The 21,540-nt window shown below is 35.1% G+C and overlaps 1 protein-coding gene across 6 annotated transcripts; it reads left to right on the plus strand.

Moving 5' to 3' along the window:
• Window positions 1-10,375: 10,375 nt before the first annotated feature.
• LOC108483099 (protein ARABIDILLO 1-like) lies at window positions 10,376-16,675 on the plus strand. Of its 6 annotated transcripts, none has more exons than XM_053027496.1 (9): window positions 10,376-10,732; window positions 11,221-12,590; window positions 12,842-13,000; window positions 13,076-13,156; window positions 13,231-13,367; window positions 14,024-14,146; window positions 14,333-14,420; window positions 15,915-16,009; window positions 16,405-16,675. In XM_053027496.1, exons 2-9 carry the CDS (start codon window positions 11,691-11,693, stop codon window positions 16,547-16,549), a joined length of 1,728 nt encoding a protein of 575 aa, XP_052883456.1. In that variant the 5' UTR covers window positions 10,376-10,732; window positions 11,221-11,690; the 3' UTR covers window positions 16,550-16,675. The 6 variants fall into 6 exon arrangements, 4 of the variants coding, with proteins under 4 accessions (XP_052883456.1, XP_052883455.1, XP_052883459.1 ...); XM_053027495.1 differs by having other exon boundaries at window positions 11,238-12,590; XM_053027499.1 differs by lacking the exon at window positions 16,405-16,675 and adding an exon at window positions 16,157-16,374 and having other exon boundaries at window positions 11,238-12,590.
• Window positions 16,676-21,540: the final 4,865 nt, after the last annotated feature.

A 21,540-nucleotide genomic window follows, 5' to 3' on the forward strand; every position in this document is an offset into this window, starting at 1 on the left:
ATGCATGTGCTAAGATCACTCATGATGTGGTTAAATTCATTTGGCATGGATGAATTGTGGATATGATCATGGATGTTTGATGATGAAAATGTGAGAAATGGCATAATAACACTAAGGCATAAATGTATGAAATAGAAGTAAATTGATGTCTCATATTGCATGTGACTGGTAAGCTTGGTCTAAATAAAATATGAAGTCTTAAGCATGTATAAATTGATAAGAAGTTAAAATGCATGAGCTATGTTTATGAATGTATAGGTCCTCATTTATGCCATGTAAGATGTCATTGAGATGTGTAAGTATGCATGTGTTATTGAGGGTGACAAAAGGCTTGGAAAATAGCCTCAAAGTTGTCCACACGGGTAGACACACGAGCGTGTGTCTAGACCATGTGTGACACGCGGTCTGCCTCATGGACGTGTGATTCGGTCGTGTGTCCCCTGCACCCTAATTAGGTAAAACAAAATGCTCAGTAGTAAATATATGGGCAGAGACACGGACATTTGTCTTAGCCGTGTGAGGGACATGGCCTCAGGACATGGGCGTATGCCCAGGCCGTTTGAAGTCTACACCTGATTTTTAGAATTTAAGTAGCCACACAACCTAAGCACACGGACGTATGACTTGGCCGTGTGACCCTATTTAGTTGATGATTTCATAAACAGAGAGTTACATGGGTTGAGGACACGGGTGTGTGTAACCACACGGCCTACCCATACGGGCGTGTGACCTTCCAAAATAAGAAATTTTTCTAAGTGTCGTAAAAATTTTAAAAGTTCTTGGTTTAGTCCCGAACCACACCCAATGTATGTTTTGGGCCTCGAGGTCCTATAGAAGGTACGTTATTCATGTGAATGAAAAGTTTTAAATTAGACAGAAATTCATGTCTCGATTTTTTATGATTGTGTGAGTTTATGTCTGGTAATGCCTCGTACCCTGTTCCAGCGTCGGATACTGGCAAGGGGTGTTACATTTATGGTATCAAAGCTACGATTTAGTTGATTCTCGGACTAACATAGCCTGTGTACCAATCTAGCTATACATGCCATAAATGAATTATAATAGCGTGATGACTCCTGACGTTTTAAATTGTGTTTCCATATAGTAATGAATCCCAATCGAGTTGAAGCTAATGATGTAGAAAGTAATGCGCCGGCTCCCGCTCAAAGGACAGTGCCAGTTGAGAGTAGACCCTTGACCATGAGTCAGGGAGGAGGAGAAGAGGCTAGGGAAGCCTTTCTCCATATGATGAATGCCTGGTATACGGAGTTTGTTTGAACGAACCAGAACGCTCAATCCCCTCCACCCCCACCTATTCCTCAGCCTGTTCCTATAGCACCCCAAGGTATGGATTTTGTGAGACTGAATAGACCTCTAGTGGATAAAATTCGATAGCAAAGGGTCGAGGAGTTCCGAGCTAGTATATATGATGACCCTGAGAGGGCAGAGCTCCGGTTCGAGCATACTATCAGGGTATTTGATGAGTTATCATGCACACCTGAGGAATGCATGAAATGTGTTGTGTCACTCCTGAGAGACTTGGCTTATCAGTGATGGAACACCATTGTGTCGGTTGCATCAAGGGAGAGAGTTAATTGGGAATTTTTCCAAGAAGTACATTAGTTTGAGATTTATCAATCAGAAGTGTAAAAAATTTCTTGAGTTAAAACAGGGCAGAATGACTGTAACAGAATATGAGCATTGGTTCGTAAGACTTAGTAAGTACGCTCAGGAATTGGTTCGTAAGACTTAGTAAGTACGCTCAGGAATGTGTATCGACTTAGGCCATCATATGTAAGAGGTTTGAAGATAGGTTAAATAAGGACATTCGATTGCTGGTTGGCATCCTAGAGTTAAAAGAGTTTGTTGTACTGGTTGAGAGAGCTTGCAAGGTCGAGGAATTGGCTAAAGAGAAAAGAAAGGCTGAGTTTGAGTCTTGAGATTTGAAGAAGAGACAGATGAGTAAGTCAATGCAGTCCTCAACTAAGAAACCGAGAGAGTTTAACACTCGATCGAGTGCTTCAGTTGGGTACTCAAATAGAAATAAAGGTAAGCAGTACTCGGTTTCAAAAGCTCAGACTACTTCAATTGCTAGTGTTGGTAATGCCCAACCGAGTAGACCGGAGTGTTCATATTATGGTAAACGTCACCTTGGCGAGTGCCGAGCTAATGATGGAACTTGTTTTAAGTGTGGTTCCCAAGATCATTTCATTAGAGACTACCCGGAGATGGTTAAAAAGGAAAGATTTCAGAGTGCAAGATTAAGCAATGCTATTTTTAGAGGGAGACCGCAGACCCAAGAAATTGAGCGAGTAGTAAGAGTGCACCTAGAGATCCAGCATGACACCCGAGGGTAGGGCACCTACGAGGACTTATGTCATTCGCGCTCACGAAGAGGCTTCATCTCTTGATGTGATTACAGGTACTTTTTCTCTCTATGATACTCATGTTATTACTTTGATTGATCCAGGATCTACTTATTCGTATATTTGTGTGTAATTGGTGTCTAACATGAATATGCCTGTTGAGTCTATAAACTTTGTGATAAAAGTGTCAAACCCTCTAGGCAAGCATGTGTTAGTTGGAAAAGTATATAGGAATTGCCCTTTAATGATTAAAGGTCATTGTTTCCCTGCTAATCTTATGCTTTTTTCTATTTGATGAATTTGATATAATACTTGGTATGGATTGGTTGACCATACATGATGTAGTGGTAAACTGTGGAAGGAAAATCATTGAATTAAAATGTGAAAGTGGTGATATTCTTCGGGTTGAACTAGATGAATTGGATAGCTTATCTATAGTGATTTCTTCTATGACTACTCAGAAATATATAAGAAAGGGTTGTAAATCTTATCTTTCCTTTGTGTTGAATACAAAAGAGTCTGAGTTAAAAATTGAATCAATGCCGGTAGTATGTGAGTATCTGGATATGTTTCCAGAAGAGTTGCCCAGATTACCTTCTATTAGGGAAGTTGAGTTTGGTATTGAATTAATTCCTGGTACTACACTTATTTTGATTGATCCATATAGGATGACTCCAACGGATTAAAGAATTGAAAGTTCAGTTACAAGAATTAACGGATAAAGGTTTTGCGAGACCTAGTTATTCTCCGTAGGGCGCACCGGTGATATTTGTGAAAAATAAAGAAGGTTCAATGAGATTGTGCATTAACTACAGACAGTTCAATAAGGTAACCATAAAGAACAAGTATCTCTTTCCAAGAATCGATGACTTGTTTGACCAATTGAAAGGAGCCACAGTATTTTCTAAGATTGACTTGAGGTTCGGTTACTACCAGTTAAGAGTTAAGGAGTCTGATATGTCGAAAACTGTATTCCTAATGAGGTATGGTCACTATGAATTTTTGGTTATGCCTTTTGGTTTAACGAATGCTCCTGCGGTATTTATGAACTTAATGAATCGTATCTTTCGATCATACTTGGATAAATTTGTGGTTGTTTTTATCGATGATATTTTGATTTATTTTCATGATGAATCCGAGCATGCCGAGCACTTGAGAACAATTTTGTAAAATTTGAGAGATAAACAATTATATGCTAAGTTTAACAAAAGTGAATTTTGGCTTCGAGAAGTCAGATTTTTGGGGCACATTATTTCGGGTGATGGTATTAGAGTTGACCCGAGTAAGATATCAACTATTATTGAATGGAAACCGCCAAGGAATGTTTCATAGGTTAGAAGCTTTCTAGGCTTAGCCGGTTATTACAGACAATTTGTTAAAGGATTTTCTATGATTACTACCCTGATGACAAAATTTTTACAGAAAGATGTCAAGTTCGAATGGATGGAAAAATGCCAACAGAGTTTTGAGAAACTAAAGGCATTGTTGACCGAGGCACCAGTTTTAGTACAACCTGAAGCGGGAAAAGAATTTGTAGTTTATAGTGACGCATCCTTGAATGGATTGGGTTGTGTACTTATGCAAGAAGGCAATGTAATAACTTATGCCTCGAGGAAACTTAAACCGCATGAGAAGAATTATTTGACCCATGATTTGGAGTTGGCCGCCATTATGTTTGCATTGAAGATTTGGAGATACCATTTGTATGGTAAGAAATGTTGAGTATTCACTGACCATAAATGTCTGAAGTACTTAATGACTCAAAAAGATTTGAAAGTACTTGATGAATCAAAAAGATTTGAACCTACGGTAAAGGAGATGGTTGGAGTTGTTAAAAGATTACGGGTAAGTGATTGACTATCACCCGGGAAAGGCGAATGTAGTTGCTAATGCTTTGGATAGGAAGTATTTATTTGCTTTGAGGGCTATGACCACTCAGTTGGCCTTGTCAGATGATGGTTCGATTCTAGCTGAGTTAAGAGCTAGACCAATGTTTCTCCAAGATATTTATGAAGCTTAGTAAAGTGACAGTGATTTGGAAGCCAAAAGAGTCCAATGTGAATTGGGTATGAATTCAAATTTTCGGATTAGTTCTGATATTTGCTTGATGTTTCGAGATAGGATTTGTATTCTTAAGAATACCGAGTTGATTCAAAAGATTTTGCATGAGGCCCATAGTGGTTGTTTGTCTATGCATCCGGGTAGTGCGAAAATGTACAATGACTTGAAGAAATTGTATTGGTGGCCAAGTTAAAAAAAGATATTTTTGAATTTGTTTCGAGATACCTGATTTGTCAACAAGTGAAAGCCGAACACCAAGTACCTTTAGGCTTACATTAGCCTGTGATGGTTTCCGAGTGGAAATAGGACCGTATTACTATGGATTTCGTGACGGGTTTGCCTTTGACACCAAAAAAAAAATATGTTGTATGGGTTGTTGTAGATCGATTGACAAAATCAGCTCACTTTATACTGGCACATACCGACCATTCACTTGATAAGTTAGCTGAGTTGTATATTTCCGAAATAGTGAGATTGCACGGAGTACCTTTGTCGATTTTATTGGATAGAGATCCGAGGTTCACTTCGCGATTTTAGAATAAGTTACAAGAAGCGTTGGGTACGAAGTTGAATTTTAGTACCCCCTTCCATCCGTAAATTGACTGTCAATCCGAAAGGGTAATTCAAATTCTTAAAGATATGTTACGGAGTTGTGATATTGAGTTCCAAGGTCGTTGGGAAAAGTACTTACCATTGGTAGAATTTGCCTACAACAATAGTTTTCAATCGAGTTTGAAAATGGAGCTATATGAGGCATTGTATGGGCGTAAGTGTCGAACACCCTTGTCTTGGACCTAACTTAGAGAGAATCAGATTCACAAAGTTGATTTAGTTAGAGAAACTGAAAAAAAAGGTAAAGATAATACGTGATTGTTTGAAAGCGGCTTCGGATAGACAGAAATCCTATGCGGATTTAAAACGGAAAGAGATTGAGTTTCAAGTCAGTGATAAGGTATTCTTGAAAGTATCTCCGTGGAAAAATTTTTTGAGGTTTGGCCAGAAAGGCAAATTAAGTCCACGCTTTATTAGACCGTACGAGATCATTGAGAGAATAGGGCTGGTAGCATATCGGTTGGCTTTGCCGTCTGAGTTGGAAAGAATTCATGATATATTCCATGTGTCTATGTTGTACTGATACTGATCCGATCCTTCGCATGTGATTTAACCAACAGAGGTAATATTCGACCGGATATGACTTATGGTGAAGAGCTGGTTAAGATTTTGGCTTGAGAAGTCAAACAATTGAAAAATAAAAGTATTTCCCTTGTGAAAGTATTATGGCAAAGACATAGGGTTGAAGAGGCTACATGGGAGACCGAGGAAAATATGAGAAACCAATACCCAATCCTTTTCACTGGTAAGATTTTTGGGGAGAAAAATCCCTAAGAGGGGAGAGTTGTAACATCTCGAACTAGGGCTTAGTCAGAACAGTGGTTTCAAGACACAAATCTGAAGTAGAAATAAATATTTTATGATTCTTATGAGGTATTTGTTATGATTTCATGCTTGTGTGAAAATTTCATAAAGAAATTCTACTGATAAAGTGTCCAATTTGACATTTAAGACTAAATTGAAAAAGTTGCAAAATGTGAGTTCTAGAAGCTTTAAGCATGAAATTTTCATGGATTATTAATTAAAGGTCCTTAAATAGCAATTTTCCTAATTTCTATAATTATGGACAAAAATGGGCATGAATAGAAAAAATTTGAAAGAAAGGCCTTAAGGTTATTTTGGTCATTTGGTTAATAAAAGAATAAAAAGGAAAAATGAAACAAAATTTACTCATCTTCTTCAAGCTAGGGCCGAAACTTTGAAGCTCTCCGTAGTTAGGATTTCTTTACTTTGCAAGCTTGATTGTAAGTTAATCCTAGTCCTATTTTTTAATGTTCTTTACATTTTTGAAGTTGTCCTCAACCGATCTAGCCATTTCTACCATTATTTTGAGCTAGGGTTCATGTTCAAAAACTTACCAATGTGTGCCATGCATGTATTTTTATGTTTAATGGAGGAATATGAAAGTTTGATGTGTGTTTAACATATTTTACTAAGTGATTTTTGATGGAATTGCATGAAAAAGACCTATTTGTAAAAGAAGCAAAATGAGTAGTAAGATGTATGTTTTAATGAGAAATGTGGACTGGTATGAGCATGTTATAAGTTCGGCTAGGCTTGGTAACAAAGAAAATGAACACATTTCATTTTACGAGCCTAATGGCTAATTTGTAATTATGTGGAAGTTTAGGGGTAAAATTATAATTTTGCTAAAGTATGATTTATGGAATGATTTGAACAATTTTATAATTAAATAAGTGAAATTTTCTATTATAGATCAAGAAAAATAGAGTCCGAACCTGAACCGAGAAAAGAACAAGGTTGTGGACTAAATCGAATAGTTATCCATATTTTAATACCGATGTAAGTTCGTGTGTAAATAATGCAACATTACACTATTATGTTTTTAATGCTTTAATATTGCATGAATTGTGTAATTATCTTTGTGGATTTAATTAATGATGACTCGATGACGATTCGACGAAGTTTGATATCTCGAAACCCCATGTTGAACCTTAGGAATAGTTAGGATACATATGTCATGACATTAAGGTTATGTGTGATCCCATGTAAAACCATGTCTGGGATATGACTTTGGCATCGATATGTAATTTCGTATAAGACCATAGCTGGGCTATTGGCAAGGATTTACGATATCATGTAAGACCATGTCTGGGACATGGCATTGGCATTGATTTACTATCCTATGTAAGACAGACCATGTCTGGGATATGGCATTAACATCGATATGTGATCCCATAAAAGACCATATCCAGGATATGGCATCGGCATCCTACCATGTGTGTGAGAGTTCCCGAGTATCCTTTAGTATTCCAAGTGGTTCAACTGGTAATCCAACGATTATGTCAAAGAGATGACAAGGTATGATCATGTTGAAAGGGTACAGGTAAGTATAAAAAGCTCCTAAGCATTGAGATTATGAACAGATGAGACTCTGGAAGAAGTGAATGAATGAATTGTGATAATGAGTTTCATTGTACATTATGTAAATGGCACGACTTAAAATATACCTATGATATTTGTTGACATTGTGGTAAATATTGTTGTGCTATGTGTATAATAATGCATGATCAATGTTGTTAATTATTTACATGCAAATTTACTAAGTTTTATGCTTACTCCCCTTTCTTTTCCATTTTTTTATAATATCGCCAAGCTAGCTCAGCGATCGAACGACGTTGGAGCTCGATTCACACTATCAAACTAATCTTTTGGGTATAGTAAATTCAAGTATTTTGAGTATGGCATGTATAGGGACTTGGTCTTTTTGTTATATGCCATATTGGTTTAGCCAAATGTATTGGCTTATAATGATTTGGATGATTCATTTTGTACATGGCCATGAGATATGGCCTATATTAATTATGGGAATGTAATCCTATTCATATATGTATGCATGTGCTAAGGTCATTCATGATGTGGTTAAATTCATTTGGCATGGATGAATCATGGATATGATCATGGATGTTTGATGATGAAAATGTAAGTAAATGGCATAATAACACTAAGGCATGAATGCATGAAATCGAAGTAAATTGATGTCTTATATTGCATGTGATTGGTAAGCTTGGTCTAAATAAAATATGAAGTCTTAAGCATGTATAAATTGATAAGAAGTTGATATGCATGAGCCATGTTTATGAATGTATAAGTGCTCATTTATGCCATGTAAGATGTCATTGAGATGTGTAAGTATGCATGTGTTATTGAGGGTGACAAAAGACTTTGAAAATAGCCTCAAAGTTGTCCACATGAGTAGACACACGGGCGTGTGTCTAGACCGTGTGTGACACACGGTTTGCCTTATTGACGTGTGATCCAGCTGTGTGTCCCCTGTACCCTAATTAGGTAAAATAGAATGTCCAGTAGTAAACACACGGGCAGAGACACGGCCGTGTGTCTAAGCCGTGTAAAGGACACAACCTCAGGACATGGGCGTGTACCCAGGCCGTGTGAAGTCTGCACTTGATTTTTGGAATTTAATTCCCCACATGGTCTAAGCACACGGGCATGTGACTTGGCCGTATGGCCCTATTTAGTTGAAAACGTCATAAACAGAGAGTTACACGGGCTGAGGACATGGGCGTGTCCAAACCCACATGGGCGTGTGACCTTCCAAAACAAGAAATTTTTTTAAGTGTCGCAAAAATTTCGAAAGTTCTCGGTTTAGTCCCGAACCACACCCAATGTATGTTTTGGGACTCGAGGGTCCATATAAGGGACATTATTCATGTGAATGAAAAGTTTTAAATTGGATGGAAATTCATGTCTCGATTTTGTATGATTGTGTGAGTTTATGTCCAGTAGCGCGTCGTGCCCTGTTCCGGCGTCAGATACGGGCAATGGGTGTTACACGCTTCTAAAATTCTCTAATATTCCTTACTCGCTTTGGTACTGTTCCTAACTCAAGGGTGTACTGAGGGTGTTACATTTGATGTGTTCTAATAAAACCACGTGGTTGATCAATGACTGGTCAAAATAAATTTTTTTAATATTTAAAAAATTAATATTATAATTTTTTATTTTTTATGTAAATTTAATGTTTTTATTTTAAATAGACTTAATTGGGACGTGACATTTTTTCATTGGCTAAAACATGTCACGTGACGCTTTTTCAATAGAAAAAATTGCCTAACAATTTTTTTAACGTCCAAAAATAATGGAAATTGATACTTTAGGTACCAAATTGGGACAAAAAAAAGTTTAAGTACCAAAAGTTTAAGAACTAAATTGTGAATTAAAGAACTAAATGGTGAATTAATTGTTTTTAAAATTACTTTTTAAATAAAAAACCAATGAATGTGTAGATATCATTTATTGATTAATTTACCTATAAAGGCCCATTTCAAGTCTAATTTACGAAAATAGGTCAATTATTTTAAAAATTAGAATTGCATGGATATTAACTTCAAACATTTAAAATTGAATAGAAGATTATTGCATGTACAAGTTTCATATGTGCAATTTATTCTCTCTTTTTTAATAGCCCTTTTGTATATTCTAACAATTTTAAAATGCAACAAGATTAAATATCTCAAAAGATAATTTTATAGTATAAGAAAATGTTAACAAAATAAAAAATAGAAATTGTTTTGTAAAAAATATAAAATATAGTGTAGTCTTTAATCTTATGTTGCGTTTTGTTAAAACGGCCCTTTTCGGTAAATAATACAAAGATTGTACATTTTCATAGATATACTTGAAAATAGGCCTTTATAGGTAAATTAGTCATCATTTATTTTATTTATATATGTACACATATATACATAGGTTGTGATGTAGTTGGTTTTACCAAAACTTTTTAAAAATATTAAAAAATATCAGAAAGGACCAAAACAAATTTAAACTGGTTGTTATTGGAAGGGTAGGAATTATGAAGGCCCCGAGATATTTGATCCTAACTCAGTGAAAGTGACCCTTGCTATACGTAGCATCTTTGATCACAGTATTGAATACCATTTGATCAGATGGTATCGCTCTCACACTGTTGTAATATATTCTTGTGCATTTTGGACTTCAATGACAGTTCTATAAAGCTCTGAAATTCTTCAATTCTGGTTTTCTATTTCTCATTTTGTTCATAGCTATAGGAAAAGAGATTCCAAACAACATCAGATTAAATCTTTTCCATTTTTTTTCATAGTTGTAGGAAAAGGAAGTTCTAAATATAGTATGCATCATTTACTACAAAAAACCTGTCTATATTTGATCCTATTCATGATTAACTAAAATCTGCAATTTACCTCTAACATTATTAATTCTTCATGATATTATCATATCATTTGTTTAACTTCATGGTACTGAAGCATCAGTCCCCGAATCGACCGATTTGCATGTTCTAAATAGCAGTCCCTATAAACTTGCAAATTGCAATCTAGTTGAGCTCATTTAGTTTTTAGTCCCTATAAACTTTATCGTGCTTACTTTTCCCCCAATACAAAGTACAGGCAAGCACTTCTGGTATTGACTTCTACTCGTCCAAGGGAAAAGCAGTAGACTTGACAGTACAAATAATATGAAAAAAATTGTAATAAATTAAAGAGTGACGGATTCTAAAGAATAATAACAGAGTTGGAATGTAAGTGGTGTGTTTATCCTTGTTGACTTTAACTTCTACTGCTTTTACTTTTTTAACCCACATGGTTTTACTGACCCTTTATATATATTGAGCTTCTATTCTGTTTCGAAGTATCTTCCGCCGCAGTCCACACCAATCTTCTGCTGCCTTGAAGGTGCATTTTTTTGCTTCTTTATGTTTATACTACGATTTTTTTTTTCTTTTTTGCACTGGGGTTATTGAACTTTCCGGGTATCTGGGGATTGAGGAAAAGGCTCTTGTTTGATTGAATGTTTGATTTGAGGACTTTTTATTAATGGGATTCTGTAGTTTTGTAGTAGGGAAAAAAATGAAACTTGTTTGATTGGACAGTTGTTTGTTTACTGAAATTCAAGATTGATCGTTATGTTCATTGCTTATTTCTTGGAAAAATTGGATTATTTTCGTGTCTGTGGCTTGAAATTTGAGATTCTTCTTTACTGGGTCTTTAGTTCTTGAAAAAATTTACGTAGCATGTTCATAAAAATGTTTGTTTGGTTTCTTCAATTGAGGTTCAAGCTTTTTTTCCCCCGAGAATTTTGAGTTTTGGTTGAGTTGATCACTGAGATTTTCTAACTTGATTTAGTGAGAAACATTGGTTCTCTCTGTTGTCATCATTTGTAGTGCTGAAAAACTTGTAGGATATGAGTCGAAGAGTAAGGCAGAAACGTGAACATAGTAGGGGAGAAAAGACAAACGTTAGTTCAGAGACCCTTGATTGTGGAAGTTTGACTTCAGCTACTATTTCTGGAGTTGATTGGACAACCTTGCCTGATGATACAGTTATTCAACTGTTCTCTTATTTAAACTACTGAGACCGAGCTAGCTTGGCATCAACTTGCCAAACATTTAGGCTCTTAAGTTCTTCGCCCTGTTTATGGGGGTCACTGGACCTCCGTTCTCACAGATTTGACACTGAAGCTGCAGTCTCACTCTCCCCACGATGCAAAAATCTCCAGAGACTTAAATTTCATGCAGCAGGCTCAGCAGATGCATTAGTTAGTCTTCAAGCAAGGGAACTTCGAGAAATTAGTGGTGATTTCTGTCGGGACATTACTGATGCTGCACTTTCAGTGATAGCAGCAAGACATGAGATGCTTGAGAGTGTCCATTTTGGCCCAGATGCTTGTGAGAGAATAAGCAGTGATGCAATCAAAGCACTTGCATATTGCTGCCCAAGGTTGCGGAGGCTCTGGATGTCAGGTGTTAAGGAAGTTAATGGAGATGCTATAAATGCTTTGGTTGAACATTGTAGGAAGTTAAAGGATGTTGGGTTCATCGAATCAGACAACATTGATGAAGTTGCTCTTGGAAACTTGAATTCTGTTAAATTTTTATCAGTTGCGGGGACTAGAAACTTGAAATGGGGATCTGCGGCACAAGTTTTGAGTAGATTGCCTTGCTTGGTGTGTTTAGACATTTCTAGAACTGATGTAAATCTGAGTGCTATTACAAGGTTTTTGTCATCATCCCAAAATTTGAAAGTAGTGTGTGCCTTGAATTGCCCAGTTTTTGAGCGTGAAGTTGACAGTAACCCTATGCAAAGTCACAAAGGCAAAGTACTGCTTACTTTTCTGAATGACATTTTCAAGGGAGTGACATCATTATTTGCTGACAATTCCAAAAATGTTACTGATGTTTTACAGTATTGGAGGAGAACAAAGAATAGAGATAAAAACTTGGATGAGATTGTTGTTTGGATTGAATGGATCTTTTCATATTCACTTTTGCGTATTGCTGAAAATAATCTGAAGGAGTTGGACGATTTCTGGCTCACACAAGGGGCAGCAGTATTACTCAGTTTATTGCGAAGTTCACAGGAGGAAGTTCAAGAAAGAGCAGCTACTGCTATTGCAACTTTTGTAGTCATTGATGATGAAAATGCTACTGTTGATTGCCAGAGAGCTGAGGCAATTTTACGGGGAGATGGAATACGGTTGCTATTGGACCTTGCAAGATCTTGTCAAGAGGGGCTTCAGTCTGAAGCAGCTAAAGTATGAATTGCCTCTTTTTTCCGAGAATATACTAAAAATAAAAAAATTCGTTACTTTCATGAATTATAAGCAATGTTAGAAGTCGCTACAGCTGAACTTGGATGTTTTCATGAATATCATTTTAGAAGTTATGCTCTCATATAATTCTCCTCCTTGGAATTTGTTTTTATCATATAATTCTCCTCCTTGGAATTTGTTTTTATAAGTTGCTTGGGTACTGGAGTAGTCATTTTTTTATTGTTGGGATTCAGGCTATAGCAAACTTGTACATTGATTCAAAAGTTGCAAAAGCTGTTGCTGAAAGTGGAGGAATCAATATTCTTGCCAATTTAGCAAAATCAATAAACAGACTGGTAGCTGAAGAGGCTGCTGGGGGGCTTTGGAATCTTTCTGTTGGGGATGATCATAAGGTTGTGAAAACTGAAGAATTCTATTGATAGTTATCTTCAGATTTTCTATCTTCATTCAACCGTGTTCTTTTTCAGGGTGCCATTGCAGAGGCCGGTGGTATAAAAGCTTTAGTTGACCTTATATTCAAATGGTCTTCAAACACTGATGGACTTCTTGTATGCATCTTTACCTGTTCCTTCCTGGAGATATTTGCATTTTGTTAGCTAAATTGATCCTCTGCTGTATGAAGGAACATGCAACTGGAGCACTGGCAAATTTGGGAGCTGATGAGAAATGCAGCATGGAGGTGGCTGTGGCTGTGGCTGGTGGAATCCATGCTTTAGCTATGCTGCTCGCACTTGCAAATTTGAAGGAGTGCAAGAGCAGGTATTTTGTTGTTAGTTTCTTTTGTACCTTGAGAAAGACAACTGATGCTGATGGTTTTCTTTATGATGCGTTGTTATTGATTGATATAATTTGTTTAGGATAATTAATAGATATCTTAGAAGTCCATTTGAAAAGATTATGGATCTGCATTTGTAATAACCATACGGAGATTAAAGAATTTGATCGAGACTATTATTGTCTTCCATAGTAGGTTGGTATAATGCCTGAGTAACCAAAGACAGTTGACTGCAAAGTACCTTCGCCTTTACCATGGAATATGTATCTAATACTTTCACTCAGAGTGCCTAATGATTATAGCTCCCTCTACTCTATGATTATCAAACAAGGCATCGAGTAATGCAATATTTAACTGGATTCTTTTTCAAGTTTTTAATTTCAGGACTTGGAAAATTGTCATATTTCATTTTTAAGTGGTCATACTATCCCTGGTCAATAATATGCCTGCAAATGGGGATGTCTTTATAAGTTGAAGAAGTAGCCCTTAACTTCATTCAGTTGCTTTCGAACTTTTATCATAAATCATGAGTCCATTCTTGAAGAGTTTGAGAATAATTCTGCATTTCTATGCAAACTAACGTTTCAGCAGATAGCATTTATTTTTTCTTGATAAATAGAATTCTTCTCCTCTTGGCTAGGCTGCTCGTGCCTTGGCTAATTTGGCTGCTCATGGGGATAGCAATAGCAATAATGCTGCTATTGGACAAGAGGCAGGTGCATTGGAAGCATTGGTGCAACTTACTTATTCTCAAAATGAAGCTGTAAGGTAATCTACTTTACTTCATATCACATGCTGTAATAATAATGACTTCTAGAGTAGATTACCTGACACTTGGGATTTCAACCTATACGTTCCAATATGCAATTGCATCTATTAAACTAGGCTCGAACTCATAAACCCACCTTTCAAAATGCCATTTTATTTATTCATATCTACTATCAAGCAGGCAGGAAGCGGCTGGTGCTTTGTGGAATTTATCATTTGATGACAAAAATCGTGAAGCAATTGCTGCAGCTGGTGGTGTTGAGGCACTGGTATGATGAATTGCATGTCAAAACCTTATTATTTCATGTTTTCAATTTTCAAGTAAATTATTGTTCTGTTTTATTTTACATATGATGCATCAATTATGAAATTATCTCAAGTACTTCGTTACCTGTTAGACAACTATTAAATGTTTTTCTACCATGCTTTTTATCTTAGTCTTAATTTGATCGTATCCCATGCTATGTGTATGCCCTTGATGATTCCTTTGTAGTTTGCAGTTATGGTTACTTTTATAATAAGAATGTTGACAAGTTTTTTTGTCAAATTCTTCTATTAGACCCTGTACTTTGTATAAATTGGGGATTTAATACCTATACTTTAATTTGATCAATTTTAGTCCCTGTACTTATCGAATTTTGAAATTTTAGTCCTAACCCAATGGTAGCAATTAAATCTGTTTGGTTAAATTATATCATTAGTCATGTATTATATGTAAAGTTATAGCTTTATTCTACGTTCACCAATTGGATCATTCTTAGTGGCTATTTTTTTTTAATTTCAAAATTTTAGTCTTAATGCAAATGACAGTTGTTTAAGTCCATTAACTGATCTTTTGTGAGTAATATGTGAAAGTAACAAATAGACATAGCATTACACATGTGATAATATGTTTGACGCATCAAATTTTAAAAATAATAGAACTTAACTTAATGAATTTAATAGTGATCATTTGGTTAGGACTAAACTTTTTAAATTCTAAAAATATAGGGACTGAAAATGACCAAATTAAAGTACAGTTACTAAATCCACAACTTATGCGGTCTAATAGCAAAATTTGACCTTTTTTTTTTTCTTTCAATTGGCTTTCTTTTCTCCTTATTCTTATTTTAATTTGAATTATTTGTGAAGATTCAGTACAATCATTTAGAATAGGACACAAAATGTATGATTTCAAACATAAGAAGTAAGGTAATAATTAATATGCAAAGCCTCAACCTAGGAGACTCATAATATGCTAGTCATTCTTGTCTTTAAAATGGATGTGGCAGTATTGTTGCATTAGCTACGTTTAGACTTGAGGTAGATGTTTCATAGTTTTAGCAATACTAATTCATATTTAGAATCAGCTTTGATTTCAGTGATTCATTTTATCTATCGACTATTTGGAGGTCTCTACTATATATCCCTACTGAATCTAAACCAAAATTGGAGTTTGTACAAAGTTTATTCTATAGTTCAACTAAAACTACATAAAAGAACAATGAAGATAACTGCGTCTGATGTCAAAAATGGAAGGAAGTACATTTGCTAAAGATGATTTTGTTTCATATAGAGAAGCGTTCATGTTAAAGAAGCTCTCTGCCTTCATGGTTCTATTAGTAATTTACCCTATACCTCTAGACAAGAAAAATAGAAGTTTATGATTCCACTACTTGAACTGATAACCCTTATCTAGGTTGTGATTTTGCTCAAATATATTATTTTGCTATCAACCTTATTGCAGGTTGTTGAAACATTTTATTCCGGTTTTGCATGATTAGGTTGCCCTAGCTCAATCTAGCTCAAGTGCCTCCCGAGGTCTTCAAGAAAGAGCTGCAGGTGCCCTTTGGGGATTGCCAGTATCAGAGAGTAATAGGTATTGCATGAAACTTCTTATCTGTAATTGTTTGTTGTTTTCACCTTATGCATGAATACTTTTCAAACCAGTTCGTAGGTTAAAGTTCTCCTTTGCTTTGGTACTGTATACTAATATAAAGATCTTTTTTTGTAAATTGAATGCCAGTGGTGATGGCCTTGTTCGTGCTATTTAGTTTAAAGTTTGAAGCATTTAATACATGTGTGTAAACCTTAAAATCTAGATGTAATTCATCTTCAGTTTTCATGCATCGACAGAATGTATGATCTACAATGATTTAGGCCTCAATTGTGTAATATTATGTCAAATTGAAAGACTCAACCTCCTTTCCCTTATTTTATTGGTTATAAATGGCCATTTTGATATACATATTTCTATATTTTCTATTAATGTAGCATTGCTATTGGAAGACAAGGCGGTATAGCCCCCCTTATTGCCTTAGCATGCTCAAATATTGAAGTAAGTTTTTCACTCCTTGCTTGCAGATTAGTCGTTTCTTTCAAATTTAGTTTAAGATGTTTTTCTTTACATTCATTGTGATTGTAATCTTGTTATATCCTCTATCTAATGTTGTTGTTAGTGCAATTGCATTGGTTGTGATTTCTTTGACTTTTTTTTTTTTTTGAAAACAATTTAGAGAATAAAATGACTTAAAGTTGATGTGAATGGACAAATGATGAAATTAGAGATAAATACTCTAATATATTAAGGAAAAACTCACTCAAAAACTATATATTTCTAAAAAATATATGCAGATATATATACATGTAGCATTGAATCATGTAAGTACAAAATATCTCTAACTAGAATCTCTAAAAATCAGTTATAATCCCTGGAGAAGACTATGATAAGTCTTACAGCTAAGCCCTTTAATAAAAACATTAGCTAACTGTTTTTCGGATCCTAGATAAGATAGACTTAAGGCACCATTGACTACTTTTTCCTTAATAAAATGACGATCTATTTCAATGTGCTTGGTCCTATCGTGTTGCACTAGATTTTAAGCTATGCTGATGGCCGCTTTATTGTCACAGTATAAGGTTGATCCATTTTCATTCAACACCTTTAGCTCTTCTAATACTTTTCGCAGCCATAAAAGCTCAAAAACACCTTGAGCCATGGCCCTATATTTAGCCTCTGCACTTGATCGAGCAACAATACTTTGTTTCTTGCTCCTTTAAGTGACTAAGTTTCCTCCCACAAGAGTACAAGAACCTATTGTAGACCTTCTGTCATCAAGAGAGTCAGCCCAATCTGCATTTATAAATACTTCTATCTTGAGATGATTATTTTTGGAGAAGGGAATACCTTTATTCGGTGCATACTTCAAATAGCACAAAAGGCCCAATAATGCCTGCATATGGGCTTCATGAGGATCATGCATAAATAGGCTTATCAAACTAACTGCATAGGCTATATTAGGTTGAGTATGAGCAAGATAAATCAATCGTCCGACGAGTCTTTGGTATCTCCCTTTATCCACCATTTCACCGATCTCTACTTGTAACTTGTGATTACTCTCAATAGGTGGTTCTGTTGATTTGCAACCTAACATGCCAGTCTTTGTCAGAAGATCTAAGACATACTTTCTTTGGGAAATAAAGATTCCCTCTTTTGATCTGGTCACTTCTATTTTGAGGAAATATTGTAACTTTCCTAAGTCTTTGATTTCGAATTCCTGAGCCAATTGTTTCTTAAGTTGGGCCATTTCTTTCCTATCGTATTCTGTCATAATTATGTTATCAACATAAAGTATGAGTAATTTTACCATTGTGATGTTTTATAAAGAGGGTATGATCAGTATTACTTTGTCGATAGCCAATCAACACCATGGCCTCACTAAATTTGTCAAACCAGGCTCTAGGAGATTGCTTTAGTCCATATAGAGTCTTTTTCAGTCTACACACCTCCCCTTGAGTATCTTTATCCTCGAATCCTAGAGGAACTTTCATATACACTTCTTTCAGGTCTCCATGTAAGAAGACATTATTTACATCAAACTGTTGTAAGTTCTAGTTGAGATTTGCTACACATGATAAAAGGATCCTAATCATGTTCAATTTAGCAATTGGAGCAAATGTTTCTTGATAATTCACTCTGTAGCCCCCTAAACCCGGCCTAGACGTTGTGGCCGAATCTTAAAGATCACATTGGTCAAGTTGATGGCGCAGAAAAACATTTAGCTATTTTTCTTCTGGAAATCGTCATTTAATAAAAATCATTGTTTTTTACTTGAGTAAAGTCAAGTAGTGTCTATAAATTTTCTTTTTAAAAGTAATTATCAAAAATTGATTAACTTAGATAAAAAATCGAGTTTCGAATATATACAGAAAACATCATATTTCAAAGAAAGTGTCATAGCGAAAAATAACTAAATTTCATTGGTTGATTTTAAAATTGTAGTTTGACGTGTCTTGTAAAACATTGATTAAGTGGGCAAATAGATTTCAAAATTCTAAAAATGAGTTCTTAAGTTTGAAATAACAACATCAAGTTAGGTTTTTCGTTGAGTTTTTCTTACCAAATTTATAAACCATATTAAAATATAATTTTAAAAGCTTAATCATGCAATCTCATCCAAAAACCCTAAAATTCAAATAAAAAGTCTCATGTCATAGTCCACAATAATAAATAATAGTTTCAAAATATCAAGTAATAAAGTATGATAGTTCATTCGAAAATATCCAAGTGCACCTCCGTAAGTTGAGTCGATGCCTAACCTTGATTGTTATCTGAAAAATTAGAAATTTAAAGGAGTGAGCTTTTAAAGCCTAGTGTGGGTCAATTTGCATAATAACAAAAATTAAGATAGAATCTCAACAGCATAACAGAACACATACAAAAATATATAATCATAGTCACATTTATCAATATGCATATCAATGATGTCGATGCAATGCTTTTTCAAAAACAGTGCAGATTTTCATAAAACATTTCTTACCCATCTCTGCTACACACCATAATGAGTTTCCTAGAACTTGTCCATCCAATATCACACCAATAATGTGGTTAAGCCACCAGATAGTGCAGACAAGCTGCCAGATACAGAATATTGTGGTAAAATCATCAAATAATGCAGACAAACTGCAAGATACAGAATATTGTGGTCAAGCCACCAGATTTGCAAATATACTATTAGATAATGTGGTTAAACCATCAGATTGTGCAAATTATTAAACTGTAAGAATCTTCCTCTTTTCACATAATCCCAACCCCATGCATGTGATATGACATACAAAACATAATTTTTGGTTGGCATGCTTTACATGCGAAGATCTCATTACAAATTAACACATTGACATGCTTAACATGAGAATCAGATCTCATTATAAATTAACACAGTGGCATGCTTAACATGCGAATAAGATTAATAACAGAAACAGTGACATGTTTATTTTCATGCTTATTAAATAATGTCTATGTCACAATACATGAGTGTCATGAATAACATGGTATATCATTTAATAGAAAACATACAATACATTCACAACATCACAGATCTGTAAGTTTAGATTTACTTACTTGGGAATCCTCATTTTAGACGAATTTATCAATCAATTTGAATACATAGCGTATTCGCACATTTTCGCGTTTCAGAATTTGTTAAACAAATATTTAATATTATCACATTTATTTAATTATTAACAATTTCACACATTTTAAGAAGATTAATCCCCACACCTAAGTTATTTAGTTTCGACGCAATACTAGTCTCTTCAGTTGATCACGCTCGGATTTAGCTAGACTACAGTAGTTTTGAGTATAAAACGATGTTTTATTAATTAAACAATATTTTATTAGTCCTTAGACTAAAGTGATAACCACGACTTGTCTTTTCACGAATCATTACTTAAGCTTTAATGGATACTATTTGGATTCGTGACTCACTTCCAATGCTAGGAGTGTTCTGTGTTGATGATAGTCAACCCTTCAACAAACAAATACTTTATGAGAGAGGATATCTAAAATGAAAGAATAAAATTCGGAACCCCACTTTCATAATCAACCTAAGAGAGATTAAAAAAAAAGATTGGTATGGTAGGATTTACCAATACTTACACAATATCGATAGGAAAGGGGCTCAATGATTCCCACGATGATCCGATTAGAGAGGAGGATTTACAACTAACCAGATTACTATAAAATAAAAAGGATAGATTAGAAAAATGATGTAAATAAATCCTTTCTAAAATAGAAGTATAATAGTTGTACGAGTAGAAAATCAATTACAAGGTAAAGGATGGGAAAAGAAAGAAAAACAGAGAAGAATGGTGGAAGACGGCCACGACGGTGGAGGTCCGACTGTGGTGATGGTGTTGTGGTGGTGAGATGGTGGTTCGGTTGGCTAAAAGTGTTGGAGGATTGGAAGAAATATAAAGAAAAGAGGTAATTTAGGTGGTGAAATGGAAGAAAAATGAGAGAAAGGGGAGGAGTAAGGAGAAGGGGTGGCAAAAAGAAAGGAAGAGAGTAAAATGAACAAAAAAGAAAAGTGTTTCATGTGTCTAGATGCATTGGACGATTAAGGTATGGTAAGGGTGGAAAAAAGGCCATATGAGAAAACAATGGCATGGAAATGGGATCAAATGAGTGAAAATAGGGCTATTGAAGAAAAGTTTTATGTAAACAATGGAAGAATCTTCCCAAGCATGGCAACTATAGGTTGGATGGTAAGGGGGTTGACAACCCCTTTTTAAATGCCAAAAATTCTTAAAAGAAGTTCTAAGTAAGGGGAATTGAACCTAGGATCTTTAGAAATTTAATTAGGCACTTAACCACTTGACTACTCACTAGCTTATTTATGAATTGACAAATTAATTAATAAAAATATGAGGTGTGACACACTTCATATGTCTGAGTAAATCCTTGCGCTACTAATTTGGCTTTGAGTCTTTCAATTTAACCATCAACCTTATACTTGGTTGTAAACATTTATTTGCAATCAACCATTTTTTGCCCCTTAGGAGGATTAATCAATTCCCATGTCTCATTGTTTGCTAAATCCGAATTTCTTCTATATAACTTTCTTCCATCTTGGATCAATGATAACTTCTCTCCAATCTTGTGGAACAAACATAGAGAGCAAGAATAAAGTAAAAGCTCGATAGGATAGGCGTAAGGAATCATAAAGTAAGTTATAGATAGGATGTAAAGTGCAAGTTCTAACACCTTTTCGTTGAGCTATTGGTAATTCTAAATCAGTAGCAATTCAGGTAAAGAAGATTCATCTGTCAGTGAAGAATCAAGGCACAGAGTAGATTGTATGATGTCTTCTTTCTTGCCATTTCTAGTGTATGTCCTTAAATCAGGCCTATCCAACAACTGTCCACTAGTATTCTCTTGAACTAAAGTTTTTATTGAAACTAAATTGGGAAAAGTAATAGAGCAATGTGTTATCTCTTCATTTTCAATAACTACCTCTAAAGAGATGGTTGTGATGAAGAAAAGTAGGGTTCATTCTCACAAAATGTTACATCCATACTTACATAATACTTTCTAGATGGCGGATGATAACATTTGTAACCCTTCTGTGT

Source organism: Gossypium arboreum, chromosome 1, assembly GCF_025698485.1.
Source record: "Gossypium arboreum isolate Shixiya-1 chromosome 1, ASM2569848v2, whole genome shotgun sequence".
In the NCBI taxonomy this organism is placed as follows: domain Eukaryota; kingdom Viridiplantae; phylum Streptophyta; class Magnoliopsida; order Malvales; family Malvaceae; genus Gossypium; species Gossypium arboreum.